Raw genomic sequence first — 15,926 nt, forward strand, 5'->3', positions numbered from 1 at the left:
AGGACCCACAACTAAGAAGATACAACCATGTACTGGGGGGTTTTGGGGAGAAAAAGGAAAAAAATAAAATCTTAAAAAAAAAAAAAAAAGACTGCACTCAATGACAATGGTTTGCCCTATGCTTGCTTATCACTGAACTGTTAGCTTTATCTCAGCAGTGACAGCAGGTTCAAAGGGCACATACCACTGGGATACAGGCCTTATCACTTCTCTTAATGGCCACCTGACAACTTCTGTAGTTTGCAAGCTGAATGCAATTTATGACATTTCAGAAAAATAGTTTCCTTAAGAGCGAAGAAGCATACTTTCCTGTTCTCATTTCAAGGGCTGGTATATTTTCAGAAGCAGAAACACACCAAGAGAAAAATGATAACAATCACTCTGGTCCCAATTTTGCCAAATACACGTTACTCACACTATTTCTATGTAAATCACATAACTACTATGACATATATAATCTAAGCATCACATCAATGCACAATACTCCTAACTATTCAAGTTTCAGCAGCGCTGTGTTTGGAGTTCTGTGATCCATGGCAAATGGAAAGGAGCTAGGAGTCACAGTCCCTCCGGAGACAGGAGGCTGCATTTCAGTGATGAAAGGTAAACTAGGGCTTACTCTGATAGGATCAGTCACTGAGCAGGAAACTCAGCTTGGGATCTCATTACCAAAGTGCCCACCCTCGCCCTTAATGGATCCCAGCCTGTATTGTTGTTAGAGGAGCAGAAAGTCACCTAAACAATTATTTTAAAGGTAGAACACTGAAGGAAATAATTCAAGGAAAAAAGAAACACTGCATATACAAGCTAAAGAAATGCAACTAAAAATATGTGATTATTAATAGAGTAAGAAAAATTCTCTACTTTATCACACCCCTCCTACCACTATTGTCAACAATCTCTATGTTAAAAACACCAAATCTGTTTTTAAAATTAAATTTAAAAATATTCTCAACATTTTCATATTATCTACGGACTTGAGAAAGAGGCCAATGAAACACAATAAAGCAGACAAAAAAACAAGATAAAAGATTTCAAAACAATCTTCCTGTTAACATTACAACCTTGTTAAATACCTTTCACTTTGCCCATTCTCTGTTACAAGAAAATAGTTGTGGAAAAGGGAATCTTCTCCAGGATAAGATATATTCTTTTTTCCCTTTGTTTACTCTAGGATTCTCAATAGTGACAGAACGGCTCCCTAAAGGGGGATATGTAGAGTCATTTTTCAGGAACATGTGTGAGCCTTTTATTGTCGCCACGATTAGGATTATTTCAGGCCATCAGTGGCTGGAGGCCGGGATGCCCAGCATTTGCCATCTACTGGACATTGTCATCCCACAAGGAACTGTCCACCACCCCACACGAATTACGGATATCTCATGAGACTAATCACATTACATATATAAGTCAATAATACTTTCATCATAATACTAGTATTAAAGAGTTTTTACAAGAAGTTATACAAAAATGTCCCAGGAATTACAGGAGGGGACATAATGGGGAGGGAAGCATAAACAGAATAAAGGCATTACATCAAAATTATTGAATAATTAACTCATCCTGTATAGCAGCACATTTAACAAACACCAGTGTATCCTTCACCCAGATTTAACAAACATTATTAATATTTTGCAAGAATTGCTTCAGAAATTTTTAAAATCAAGATAATATATTATCAATAGAATGGAAGGCCCTCTTGTACCACTCCTTAATTCAAATTCTTTTTTAAATATGTTTTGTACTTTCTATAACTTTCGTAAGAATGCTTTCCTTATGGAAACTATAAATATGACATTCCATATTTAGGTCTTCCAGTCAATCTAGAATTTATTTTTACGTATGGTGTGAGATTGTCTGTGATCCCCACCTCCCCTCCGTAGTTATCCAACTGTACCAGGGTATTTATTCAATAATCTTTCTTTTCTAATTGATTTATAGAGTCATCTCTGTCACACACCAAATTCTTTATATGGGTGAGTCTGTTTGTGTTTTCTCTTCTGTTTATGACTATCACTGTATTAATTTTCTTTGGTTAATATTTGCCTGACATACATTTTTTATCTCCTTTTTGACCCATATCCTTAAATTTTGGTTCATCTCTTATAAATAGCATATAGATGGACTTTTTAAAAATCTGAAAATTTCCTTTATTGGGATATCTAATTAGCTTACATTCTTTCTATGTTTTTATACAGGATTGGTTGACTGTTCTTTGTTCTACACATCCCCCTTCTATTGTTTTAGAAGTTACACACTCTCTTTCTATTATTTTAGTGATTATCATTACATTTTAATCACTTTAATATGCATTCTTGTACTTCTGCATTTCTTGTGAACGGAGACACTGACTGCCCTTTGTTTGAGATTATATTTTCAAATACATTTGCATATAAACAGCCTTGGAAAAGAGAGAGAGAATCTCCCTTTCAGCAAAGGACAGGTTTTCTTAAAACCTTGGAAGAAAAAAGATAGTCTCTCTCTCTCACCAGAGCAAAGAGAAGGCACGCCTACTGTCCCATATAGTGTCCACTATACTGTCCATTATAGAGTTCTTCTCCTATAATGCCATCCACCATATATGCAGGCGTCCTCTGGACCCTACACTATCTCTATAGGATTAGGAGCCCAGGGAAACACCACCAATGTGCTAATGTTCATGCTGCATGCTGTGTGGTGTGAGTGATGAAGTCCTCTGTCTCTTACCCAGGAGTCTTGGGTTTTCTGCCAGGATCCATGAAACAGTTACAGGCTCAGTTATTACCTTTTACGTAGGGTGAAATCCCAGATCTGCAAAGGTCCCTGACTTGATGTCTAACTATAACGAGTGTATTTATTTTCCCCTTGCATAACACAGAAACATTAGCGTTCCACCTCCTCTTACCGTTCATGTTATTGTTACGGAGAATTTTATTTCCATATTTAATTAGACTTACAAACTTGTGAGGATTAGAGGCATTGTTTATTTAAAGAGGGAGGAGCAGTACTTGGCACAGTCAGCACTCAAGACATGTTCACATTAATAAGTTTAAACAGCACTTTTTGCTCACCGCTCCTCATACCATACTCAGAGTTCCATTGTTCTGATTATCTAAAGCAGAGAGAAATTACTTTTCCTTTTGTGATTCCTTTCTTAGTACCATCTATGTTCATGAATATATCTAGGATTTTATCAGACTGCCTTCAGAATTCCACCATAATTTTCTACATAAATGCTTCCTGTCAACCTGTAACACTGACTGAACCAATGTAGTTTCCTGTTCAGAACTGAGCACAATTAGGTGCTTTCAAGAGAATGCTTTGAAACTAATTCTCTCTTCTTTCAGTCTGTATCTTAGTTATTATTTTTTCCCTCAAAACTCTAACATAATTACCAACTCAGCAGTCAGCTCTTCTATAACATCTTCAACTCTAGTCAGAAGACGTCACCTAGTTGTTTCGTATTATATCTCACATTCGTAATGTGAAACAAGAAAGGATGGCTTATATAAAAACGAATACTTACTATGATACTATATATACTGGTTAAGATTTTTACAAGATTTTTCATCTCTATGCATAATTATAGGGCTTGTCCTTACTTTATTTCTGTTTGTTGTACAGTCTGCGTATGTTCTTTTAGGAGCCCTCATTGAATTAGCCATGTACTAAAATGAAAGGTATTTCTCCGCCAGCCTAGAAGCAAATGACACCGTATATGTGAAGGATGGCTACTTCAGGCCTGAAGCCACATCACAGAGATCACAGCAGCCTCTGCTCAGTACAAAGAGCAGTGGACTCAGGGTAAGTACACCACATTTTAGTCTCTACCCTCCCAATGGAAGATGAACTAGACCGGGGCAGAGGGTTGTCAAATTACGTAAGTTAAAGTTGTAGTTCTGTGACTAGTTTTGTTACCTCCCGGAACACTAAATTTCTTATCTATTAAATGCTGAAATTATCTGCTTATATGCCTTACAGATTTATTTTGAGAATCCAATGAAATAATATTTATGAAAGTATTTTTAAACTTCAAAGCACTCTGCAAGTATTTATACTATAAGTGTTATTGTTAACACTGTAAAAGCATTAGTTGAGTGATAACATAAACATTTTCACCCTTAATCTTACCATCAATATACTGGTCTCTGGATATAAGCCTTAAGAGGAAAGCCATGATCAGAAAACAAAGAAGGTTAAGATGGAATAAGGAGATCTCTATCTCAAAAAGTGTTCTGTGAGGTTTAAAAAAACCTATGATCCTGGACTCCAACTGCCTTTAATAGGAGGTTTGATCCATGTCACACACCGCAGATAAGAAACAGGCTGTGCTACACCTGGCTAACCTTTGAGTCAGCTCTGACTTTTGGTTTGACGTGGACTACGAAGAAGCTAAGGGAGTAAGCTGCAATCTGGCAAGGCTTCCAAGGTAATACATCAAGCAAAGCAGAAGCAGCTACTTAAGAACTCACTGAAGTTCTAGTTTCTTACTTCTTGAAAAGAAGCCCTGAGTATCATTAAATCCAAATGAAAACGCTTCACAGTACAGTTTAATACAATGCTCATACTGAGTTTTCAAAACAATTTGACAGTATCAAGAAACATAATATACTTTCCCTTTACTTAAGGCTGAGAATATGGAAGGAACCACACAAACCTGATGACAGGCTACAACTAGCAGCAGGAACTTGTTTAGATATATGGACTTCTATGACAACAAAACTTTAAAAACAGTATTCTCTCGTGCTGCCAATTCCTGCTTTACTGTTTACCTCCTGTTCTATCAGTGCACCTTGTACTTACATCCGGAATAAACCCAATCTCATTGAGATGATTGCTCAGCTCTGGATCATGGAACGCAATCATCTGAGAGAACACAGCCAGATACTCTGAAATGACAACAGAGTTTAAGGCAATCATCATCTTTATACAGTACTTCAAATAAAGACAGTAAATTCACAAATATTACAGTTTTACTTCTATTTTGAATGAAATTTAATTTCTCCATGAAGAAAACATACTTTAATAGATAATTTTCTGTTTTGTTACCACTTTAATCACTTACTGATATTGATGAGGATTATTTGGGCTGGTTACTTTTAAAAACTGCAGACAGGAAAGAAACTCTGAAAAGTAGAATTTACTTACCCTTTGTTAAGAGATATTTACATTTGTAAAGGAAATCTCCATCTGTAAAGGTGTCTCCCGCTCTGTGCCAGGAAGAAGGGGGGATGACCTTATCTCTAGAATCTCTTAATGGGGAAGGCAAGGACTTAAATCTGCATAATAATCTTATTCTTATTTACTGTATTTGTCTGGTAACCTCATGTAACTGATTCCTCCCACCACCAACATCCCCTTTTGTCTTTAGCTGAAGATGACATTTGAGGTGGTAGCTTTAGCCATTTTGGCGAGTTGCTCAGGTTGCCTGAGCCTCTCCCATGTATACATGTTATAAAGCTTTGTTTAATTTTCTCTTGTTATTCTGTCTCATGTGAATTTAATTCATTCTCCGGCCAGAAGAACCCAGAGCGGGTAGAGGAAATGTCTTCCTCCCCTACAGTTTGGTGACTTGGATGGGATAAAATTTCACTGGCTGTGATGAGGATCAAGGCTGCCCCAGGGAGAGAAGCCCAAGGTGACCTGTCTTACATACCGATCTATATGATCTATATCATCCTCCGGAAGCATAGCACATCCTGACTTAATCCGATCTGATTCTTATCTAAAGTTATAGGACTACCCAATAATCAGACCCCACCTGCACTGATACCATTTTAACGACTTTTTCTTTACATAATCTTTCCTTTGTCTTGTAACTCACATACCTATGCCTTAAATTTAGCCCTACCCTCAACCCATGTTTGCAGTTTTTTACTGCCCATGGGTCCTGTTCCCATGCTATTCCATACTATTCTATGAATAAAAGAGCACTACTGCCAGACCTTGAGAATCCAAGAAATCTTTCTTTTGACTCCTTGACTCACCGAGCCTGCATCAATACTATTAAACAAACATAGCAAAAAGCTATGCCACAACTTATTTTCTACCTTCAGAGCTATCAGTTCATTTCTTGAATCACAAATTGTACACATGACGAATGATGTCTTCCTATTAAATTCAACAAATACACTTTCTCTAGCAATATTAAATGTCTCACATTTACCGTATATTCAGAAAGTGTAACAGATATTTAATAAGGAACAACACTTTGTAAGCTGTTGCAAATGGGATAATTATGCCTCAAATTTGTTTATATATACAGATGTAGGCATCTGTTCCAGTTCCACTCATTTCCATCTAAGACTCTGCATGTGGCACATTTAGGAATAACGTCTGAAATTTACATAATATTATAAATCAATGTTACCTAAATAAAAAAAGAAAACAGGTAAACAGTAGGCAATTAAACATATCTGCTGTTGACACTAATCCTATTCTAATTCAGAGGGTTCAGCTGGAATATGAGGAATACTTCCTTATTTTTTCCATTCTTTCAACAAATTACTATTCTTGCCCATTTACTTACTATGTACTAATCTAAACAAGACACTGGCAACAATCAACTCAAGGGAAAGTAACCATCATATTTTATTAATTAGAAACAAATTAACACATATTTCAAAGAGCTCAACTTATTTATTTTTTGAGATTGACATAACAATAACTCAATGAATGTTTTTCCTCAATTAATAACTTCAACTCTTCCCTTTAATAAAGTAACAGATCTATTTTTCAAACCAATTATTTGGTGAAAATAATCTCTAAAAATAATGTCTGCCTTTCTTTTCTAGTTTTTAAAAGTTCTTTTATTTTTAATATTTGAAGAAATAGGACTAAATCCTTGACAATCTGTTAGTATAAGTAGCCTTCCCTCATTTTCCTCAATTAAAACTTTGCTTTTAACGACCACAATGTATTATATAATTGTTTACCTATGTGCAATGCTACATATTTTACAAAGAGAAGCACGAAGGCCAAAAAGAAAAGTGGAGGTGGTGCTGTATTGAATACCATGATAAAGCTGAATTCCAGAGCTAATGTGAACCTTACCCATGGGTGCTGGATAAAGAATGGGATGTGATTAATACTTTTCTTGATCTGAAAATCAAGAAAATTGATTTTCTTTATTTTACTGCAACAGAATCCATTCTATCTATCCACTGTCTCATCTTTTCCTCTAAGAACAAGAAAGGTACAATTAACATCAGCTTCAAGAGTTATAGATTAAAGTGGAGACCCAGGACAGACCCCATGGCCCCAGGGAACTTACACGTTTAACTTTTCTTTAACTTCTTTTCTTACTTCCAATTAGTGACAGTATGTTTATAGTCCTAATTTACCCAGGAGCTAGAGTTATGCAACACCAACAATCACAAGCATTCAGCTGTATCTTGATGAAAGCATAGTTATTAACTTCCAAAAAGCTGCTTCATTTCAAACCAGAAAATCATGCTTCAGGTAATGCTCCACAACTATGCTCCTTTATTAAATAGCATTCTTATTTGAGCCTTATAAAAGATAATTACTATGTGAGATAACATGGCTAATTGAGGATATACTAAAGAAACCTAATCCATCATGAAAATATTTTCCTCATGTTCTGTCAAACATTGATGGCTAGATTTATATGATATACAATATGCATTATAATTGCACATAAATATGAAATCTGTGTAAACACATATATATGTATATGTATAAAATACACACAAATATACATATACATTTTATATATTATTATAGGCTGTATATTATTGCATATATGTTATATAAGTTATAAGGCTGGCATAAATTTGATTGCTCACGACAGGCTTTGGAATGAGACATACTATGGCTTGTTATACTCAGAAAAATTTCTTTAAAGGGGGAATATGATAGAACTGATGAAAAATGCACTATGTCATATTTCAAGTTATTTCAGAAATTCAGCAAATTAAAAAAAAACTGAGGGCCAGCCCAGTGGCACAGTGGTTAAGTGCACACGTTCCACTTCAGTGGCCCAGGGTTCACCAGTTTGGATCCCCGGTGCGGACATAGCACCACTTGGCAAGGCATGCTGTGGCAGGTGTCCCACATATAAAGTGGAAGAAGATGGGCATGGATGTTAGCTCAGGGCCAGTCTTCCTCAGAAAAAAGAGAAGGATTGGCAGATGTTAGCTCAGGGATAAACTTCCTTAAAAAAAAAAAGAAAGAAAAAAAGAAAAAAAAAAACCCAAAAAACTGAAATGCATATGTCCTTTGATTTGTAAACAAACCTGAGAGACTTTAAGGGTAGCCGCAGAAAAACAGACCAGTAGTCAAAATAAAACAAAGGATTTCACAGATATTACTGCTGACTCTTTTAAAATATTCAGAAAACACTCTAAGTGTGATTTCTAATAATACAGATATACAGGTAGAGCCATATAATAACCCCCAAATAGTATTTTATAACTAATAGGTGACCCATGTAAGGGTAAAGACTATTCTTTAAAAAAAAAAAAAATCAAGGTATTTGTAAAATTTCTCCTTAACCTTCAGGTGAAGTTTAATGTTTCACTACTATACAAATTATGTCTAATAAAAATTTTCTGTGTTTTAATGAAATTTTATACCTCAATTTTTTGCAATGAGATATAAAATGAAAATAAGTTGTCTTTTTCCCTTCTAAACCCTCCCCATATTAAAAATTCTTATTCCTCTCCTTTAAAACAGCTTCTTGTTACATACTTTAAAATGACAATCCACAAAGAATTCAGTGTAAGGATATTACTTGATACTATCATATTTTTGAGCAGCTGTTTAGAAATAAGCTGTTTGTTCAAAAAAAAAAAAAACATAAAATAGATACAGAGATGAAATTTCAAAAAGTCCCACACATGGATATGCTTATTTTTTCCTTCTTGACCAATCTTTCTGATTTCATTCTTTTTGCTGGGGTAAGAAGTAGAGGGTGATGGGCAACAGATTGAAAGCAAAAGGTTTCCTCTGCTCACAAATAAAAAATGGCATTCTCAGTTCTATAATTATTTGTTATTTTCCATCAGGCTGTTAGTTTATCCTGAAGATGATTAAGTATAGATAAATATGCAGAGCCATAAATCTCTTGTCAACTATAATGTGCCCAAGCTAAACCATTTGGTGACATTTTCACTCACAGCACTCAAAAGAAGTTGAAGTTACTTTACTGTGTGAAAATTAATAAACAGAAACCTCATTATAATGCAGTCGGGAGGCCAAAAGGGGGAGCTCTCACACCCTACGTCGATGGTGCCCAAGGGGAGGAAGAAAGACTTGCTCTTCTTGACGGCAAGAAGTTCAGCCCATGAGAAACTGTCACAACTCAGCCAGGGAGTTCGAACACTTTGCCCTCTTTGTTTACAATAGGCTCCCAACCTCCTCTACCCTCCATCAGAGTGTCCCCTCTCCCCCTGCTGCTGGGACTTGCACATGACTCGCCATACTTGCAGACCTCAAATTGCCATTCTTTGCTGATCCTGAATAAACCCATTTTTGCTGGAGAAATAACAGATTGTCTACTTGTTTAAGGTCAACAATTGCAAATGAACCTAATTAGATTATTTCCTATTACAAAGTTTGCAGGCTGTAAAATTTGGCTTACTGTCTAAAGTCACAAGAACAAGCACCAAGCTTTCTGTCTAAATGGGAAGACAGAGGTTCAAAAGAAGAGAAAAAAAGAGAAAGGTAATTTTTAGGGCTACATTGTGAGCCATTTTCTTTTTGATAAAAAGATAAAAAATGTATGAGCAAACTCACTTTGCGCCTCAGGGTAGTTCTTATAACATTTCTAGTAAAGGTAGAACATTTCTGTCTCAGGAAAAATACCCTCAGTCACACAATGCAAGACATTCTTGAAAATGGCAAGGCTATGCCCAATGCATTTCCTGCTCTCTCTCAATATCCTATCATCAAGTCATCCATGACAAAGATGTGCATTAAACTGGAAATAGGCAATGCACTGTTTTTCCAAATACATAACCCTTTATGGTGAAGTTGCACATTGCCCCTCATTGTTACTGTCTGATGAGAAAGGAGATTTATATCACACTCCCATTTTGACAAGTGGACTTTAGACTTTGACGTCTGTCTTCCTTTCTCCCTCCCCCTCAAAGACTTAGTGAACGTCTATGTGTAGTATGACCACACATCCTACTTTACCTGGCAGAGCCCAGCTGCACCTGTAGACTCAGTGTCTGATGCAGTTAACGTCCTTTTAACTCTCAAAACATCACAGTGTAGTTACATATCCACTCCTAGCTGCATGTGGCACACATTAAATGCTAGGGATACAGTGAAGGAGATACCACTCTTGCCCTCAAAGGATTTAGAAACACATATACATAGACAGAAAATTGGGGAAATTTTCACCAAATTTAATTTCCCCGGTTTATACGTATTTTCCTCTCTCTTTCCCTTTCTGACCTGTAGGGATCACATCTTTCAACGGTCCAAGTATGGATTTGCCTTGGTTTTACAAACAGTACAAGAATATGTTCAACGTTGTGGCAAAATTCCAATGGCTGTGTTAGTGACAATCCACAGCAGAATGACATCAAAGAACAGTTTAAGTTTTAGAGGCCAGTTTTCTGGGTTGCTCCTTTCTTAAGTGCAAAGTGACACTAAGGTATAGTTGGGTTTTCCACGAAGGGTTAGTTCCCATTCCTAATAACTAAACGACTGCTTCTCTTCATCGGCCAGATTTTTCTCTCCAATAGCCTAAAGTATGTCTTTCCTACAATTTATAAGCTTGCTTTGCAATATCTCTGAAACTCTAATCAATCTATCCCTTTGAAATCCCTCCATCTTTTTCAATCCAGCTGGTATTCTAAGGTTCTGAATCTCAGAGTAATCTTAGTAATCTCAGATCCGAACCAGCAAACCAGCGAACCAGCGAACCCCCGGGCCACCAAAGTGGAGCGCGCAAGTGAACTTGGCCACTAGGCCAAAGGGCTGGCCCCTCTTTCTCTTTTCTTTTCAGCTTCTTTATCTTTTTAATTTACATTTCCTTTCCTGTTTCCTTTCTAATTATTTTCTCATTATATTGACCTCTTATATTCTACTTTTACACTTATTTCTAAGTAAGTAAAAATATTGCTAATTGGGACCCCACTTGGTCAGAATTTTTGATAAATCAGACACAACCTGTAGTTGTGTCCTGCTTTGTCTATTCAAATTGAGAGAATTAGACCAAACCATAATAATATAAGTATAAAGAAGACATACTATCAGCTTTAAGTTGTTTAAAGTTTACTAGAATTAATAAGACATATATGTATAAATAAAAAGTCTAAATGAAGGGGGTATCTGATAAGTTTTATAAAAACGGTAAAAGGGGAGACTGTGTGACCAGCTTTGCAGTCTGTTCTAAAAGAAATACAGAACTATAAGAAAATCTCCTGCCCTTAAAACATTAAAATCTTCTTCAAAAGATATGACATAAAGCAATATGTAATGCCATGATTATTATACTAGCAAAAAAACTGTAATAATGATAGTAATAAAATAGTAATAATAGTAAAAATAACAATAAAATATTAACAATTATTGTTATTGAATTGAATGTTTCTATATGCCAGGTATTTACATATGTTATTATGTTTAACCTTTACAACAATCTTTATTTTAGATATGAGAAAAATTACAACAAGCAAACTATTTGCCCAAGATTCACAATATGTAATGAGGCTTAAATTTGAAACAAAGTTTGTCTGATTCAAAAGTGTTTATTATCAACTTCTGTTACATTACTTTCAAAAAGGAGTTCAGAAAATTATATTGCAAGTTTGAACGTGGCTGAGTACTCCAGAAAGAATTCACAGATGGTTGCCTCTCTTGGACTCTGAAGGAATGGTGTATTTTAGGAAAGCAGGAGAAATGGAGGATATTTTGGGTTCAAGCATGGGGAATGAGATGAAAGAGAAGTGTTTTTAATATCTACTTACTTAGACAAACACTGTTTAACCTTTGTACTAATTCACAATAGGCTTGCTCCATGGTGAAGCTTTTTATGGGCAATTTTAATTGTGAGACAGACAAACAGCTAGACTTGACTTTTCTTAAACTGGTATGCCTGAATTTGAACTGAACTGAGATTAGATATTAAATTCTTTGTGGACTTAGTGGAAAGACTAAACTTAACCATCTCTTCATGGGTTTTAGTGATGGTTTAATCACCCTATCTGATCAGGTGAAAATCATAAATTTAACTGAGTAACAAGCACTTGCCCTGTAAACAGACAAGGAAGGACATTTGCTTACCTTGTATTACATGTGAGTTGTCTTTCAAGAAGAAGTTATACAGGTATTTGGGGATAAAGGCAGACATACACGCATAAGCCAAGGCTAAGAAAGAACACGGCAAAGGGATAAACAAATTAGTTAACGGGTAAACGATCAGCAGTCACTCACTCAGCGCACATTCCTTGAATCTACTATTAAACAAGAGTTATGTTAATAATTAATGGAAACAGAAAATCAAGGGTAGAAAATCCCTCTATCGTTTAAAATAGTATTTTGGACAACAAGAGATAATCACCCCAGCAAGTTTTCAGTTTCAAACCCCTGTGGCAATCATTATCCCACAATAATAAAAATCCTTATTACCAGACTTCATACATTTTTTAAATCTCTAAACATGATCATCATTAATGAGCTATACAAACCTCAAGATCCTTAATTTTTGCTGATACAAACAAAAGAGCGTGAGAACTTTGGATTTAGAAATGCTAGTCATAAATTGTTTTTTCAAACACTGATCCTTTACTATTCCTGGATCAATATGTATGATAATGGACAATGCCTAACTAAATACAGGAAAACTAGTCTAGATTAATGAGTAATGATATCAGAGAACTGTACATTTAAAAACTATTCAAATAAAGAAATTTTAGTTTCTGGTTTACGCTATCTAACCAATTGCAGAAATCTATGCAAATTATGACAAAAAGCAGAATTTGAAAAGATGGAGATTATGAGACTGAGCTTCTAGAGACTCATGCTAGATATGGTGACACTCTCTACAACACGTGATATCATTCGGGATTTGAGTCAATTAAGTTTAACAAATATTTATTGAAAAACATACTATAAAAAGGGCATTATAACAGAGGGACAGAAAACAAAAAATCTTGTCGTTAAAAAATATGCTAACCAAAAAAACGGGTTATATATTAGCATATAAATAACTATAATGCAAAACATACACAAGATAAATTTCTGGAAATATTAAGTGCTGTACAGGCTCAGGAGGGAGAATATGAAAAGTCTTCATTAAGGAAGTAGAGGTTGAAATGACATGCTTTGGAGATGCAAGAGCAATATAGATTTCTTTACAAATTGTTTGGAAAGTATACATAGACTAAAACTAATCTTTAAAGAAGTCAGAATTTTCTCCAATGTTTCACAAAAATGGTCACCAAAGTGGATGAGCACATTTGGTATAAGCAGATTCTCCCCTAAATCTTTAGTCTCTGCCTGGTCACGACTGAAACTCCCCAGCAATCAATTAATCTTTCACGTTCTCTAAAAGGAGTCTAACACATTATTTCATAGAAATTTACAGCATCTATGAGGAAGAAAGCAAGAACCTTACAAGGAAAACAAAAACCTTTCATGTTTGAATAAAATATTTTAGAATAATATGCACAATGATTATTTAAATGATAAACAGGCTTACCTTCATTATTGAAATTTAAATATAGGAATGGAGCACAAAGTGAGTCAAGACCTGATGGGGAGGGGTTGGGAGAAAGAATTCAAATAAATGTAATCCAGTAGAATTGCAGGTATACGTAGATAATACGTGGATTATGTAGATATAGACCTTAAATACCTTCTTATATGCATTACTTCTATATAGATTAAGCATTATCAGGATTACCCATGCAGAAATGTATGACCTCAGGGTTATGGTGAAGAGTAACTGATGGTGACTGGCACATAGCAAATGCCCAGTACAAATCAGCTATTATGATTATCAATATTATTATGAGTTGAAGAGAGAAATACAGTAAGAGAAAAGTGTAAAAATGATAGAAGCCTTAGGATGTAATCGCATCTCTGAGCCTAACTGTGATCTGGGTACTCGCTCCACATCTCCAGGCAAGGTTCCTCATCTCCGAGCCTAACTGTGGGACCTGGGCAATCGCTCCACATCTCCAGGCAGGCTTCCTCATCTCCGAGCCTAACTGTGGGACCTGGGCAATCGCTCCACATCTCCAGGCAGGCTTCCTCATCTCTGAGCCTACCTGTGGGACCTGGGCAATCGCTCCACATCTCCAGGCAGCCTTCCTAATCTCCGAGCCTAACTGTGGGACCTGGGCAATCGCTCCACATCTCCAGGCAGGCTTCCTCATCTCTGAGCCTACCTGTGGGACCTGGGCAATCGCTCCACATCTCCAGGCAGGCTTCCTCATCTCCGAGCCTAACTGTGGGACCTGGGCAACCGCTCCACATCTCCAGGCAGGCTTCCTTGTCTGGGCGATGGGGATTTGTCTTACATGTTTCTCAGGGACAATGAAAGAAAATCTTCTAAAAATTGTAAAGTACAAATATATGACACACTCCCTTTATTGATAATGCTATTTATATGTTCTCATGTTGAACGAATGTACATAAACCTACCTATAATTTTTAGGAAAATATAGAACTCTTTTTTAAAAAGACAGAGCTACTAGGAAAAATAATGCTTCATTTTAAGTTTGGCTAGAAACAGAGAATTGAAATATAAAAACTACTCTTCATAACAATGAATTCAAAAATAGGACTGGGTGGAATGGGTTTCTCATTCATGAATTTATCAATGACAAAAATAATTATGAGAAAACCTAGAAATCAAGGCTGTGGAGCATTAAAGATATTTAAAAAAGAGAGACAATAAATAAAATGAGTAATTTAAGGTGATATCCTATTCCCCCAACTCCTAATAACCATGATAAGCATATGTTGTGAATCACGAGATGTCAAGAATATCAACTAGCCCCAAATTATTTAAGGTATGAAATTATTTTATTATTTGCATGAGCATTGAAAAAATGTACCCACAAAGATTACAATAGCATGAAATATTCTTTCTACTTTCCTAACAATGTGATGGCAAGTTGTCTCATCGAATATCATATATTTAAATGATATCTACTAGGTATTTAGACAAAGTTAAAAAAAAAGTTCTCATATAAACCTCTCAAAAATGGATCATAGCTTTAGTATTGACTTTTTTCAAAGCCAAGGATATTTTGATTATTTTGTTTTAATTTTTAAAATTGTCAGTCATGTAACATGCTCCTAATACTTCAAAAAGAGTCCTAATAAATTAGGGAAACAAAGTTACCTTGCCAATACACGAGATCAGGATGGGACACCACCCAGGCTTTCAGTACACGTCTAAACTTTGCATGACCTTCTGGTGATGATAAGAGTTCATCATACTGATGACAACGAGGAATATCCACTTCAATCTGTAAAAAAGCAAAATGATAAAATGGAAATGTAATAAAGTGATCTCCAATAAATTCCAAAATAAGGAAAAGCAGAGACTGAATTATGAATTTCAGAATAGGTCACCTACATAATCCTGGTGTCTGAAGTTTTTGAATTTTATATTAATCCTCTGGAAATACCAAAAAAGTTACATGTATACTTAAACAAGGAAAACAGACTATTTCTTTTGAAAAGGTATGTACTAATACATTTTTCAAAAAACTTCCTTTACAACCTGGTCTAAATAAAGGGCAAATTTTCAGATAAAAACTTGCAATTATTAGGCAAAGTTACTTGGCCTACACTCTTTTTTTTTTGCTGAGCAAGATTCACCCTGAGCTAACATCTATGCCAATCTTCCTCTATTTTCTTTGAGTGTGTGGGCCACAGCACCACATGGCTGCTAACAGGGCAGCATAGGTCTGTGCCCGGGAACTGAACCCGGGCCACTGAAGCAGAGCACACTG

At 35.7% G+C, this 15,926-nt stretch overlaps 1 protein-coding gene across 6 annotated transcripts in view; it reads right to left on the reverse strand.

The window, feature by feature from the left end:
• TBCK (TBC1 domain containing kinase) overlaps window positions 1-15,926 on the reverse strand; it is a 196,946-nt gene that overhangs the window by 106,250 nt on the left and 74,770 nt on the right. For all 6 annotated transcript variants that reach the window (XM_014839107.3, XM_070504540.1, XM_070504538.1 and 3 more), the window contains 4 exons: window positions 15,311-15,437; window positions 13,658-13,708; window positions 12,241-12,324; window positions 4,783-4,868 (listed from right to left, as the gene is read on the reverse strand). In XM_014839107.3, coding sequence (XP_014694593.1) covers window positions 4,783-4,868; window positions 12,241-12,324; window positions 13,658-13,708; window positions 15,311-15,437 — 348 coding nt within the window. The remainder of the gene's footprint in view (window positions 1-4,782; window positions 4,869-12,240; window positions 12,325-13,657; window positions 13,709-15,310; window positions 15,438-15,926) is intronic.

The sequence above is a fragment of the Equus asinus genome, chromosome 3 (assembly GCF_041296235.1).
Source record: "Equus asinus isolate D_3611 breed Donkey chromosome 3, EquAss-T2T_v2, whole genome shotgun sequence".
Taxonomy (NCBI): Eukaryota; Metazoa; Chordata; class Mammalia; order Perissodactyla; family Equidae; genus Equus; species Equus asinus.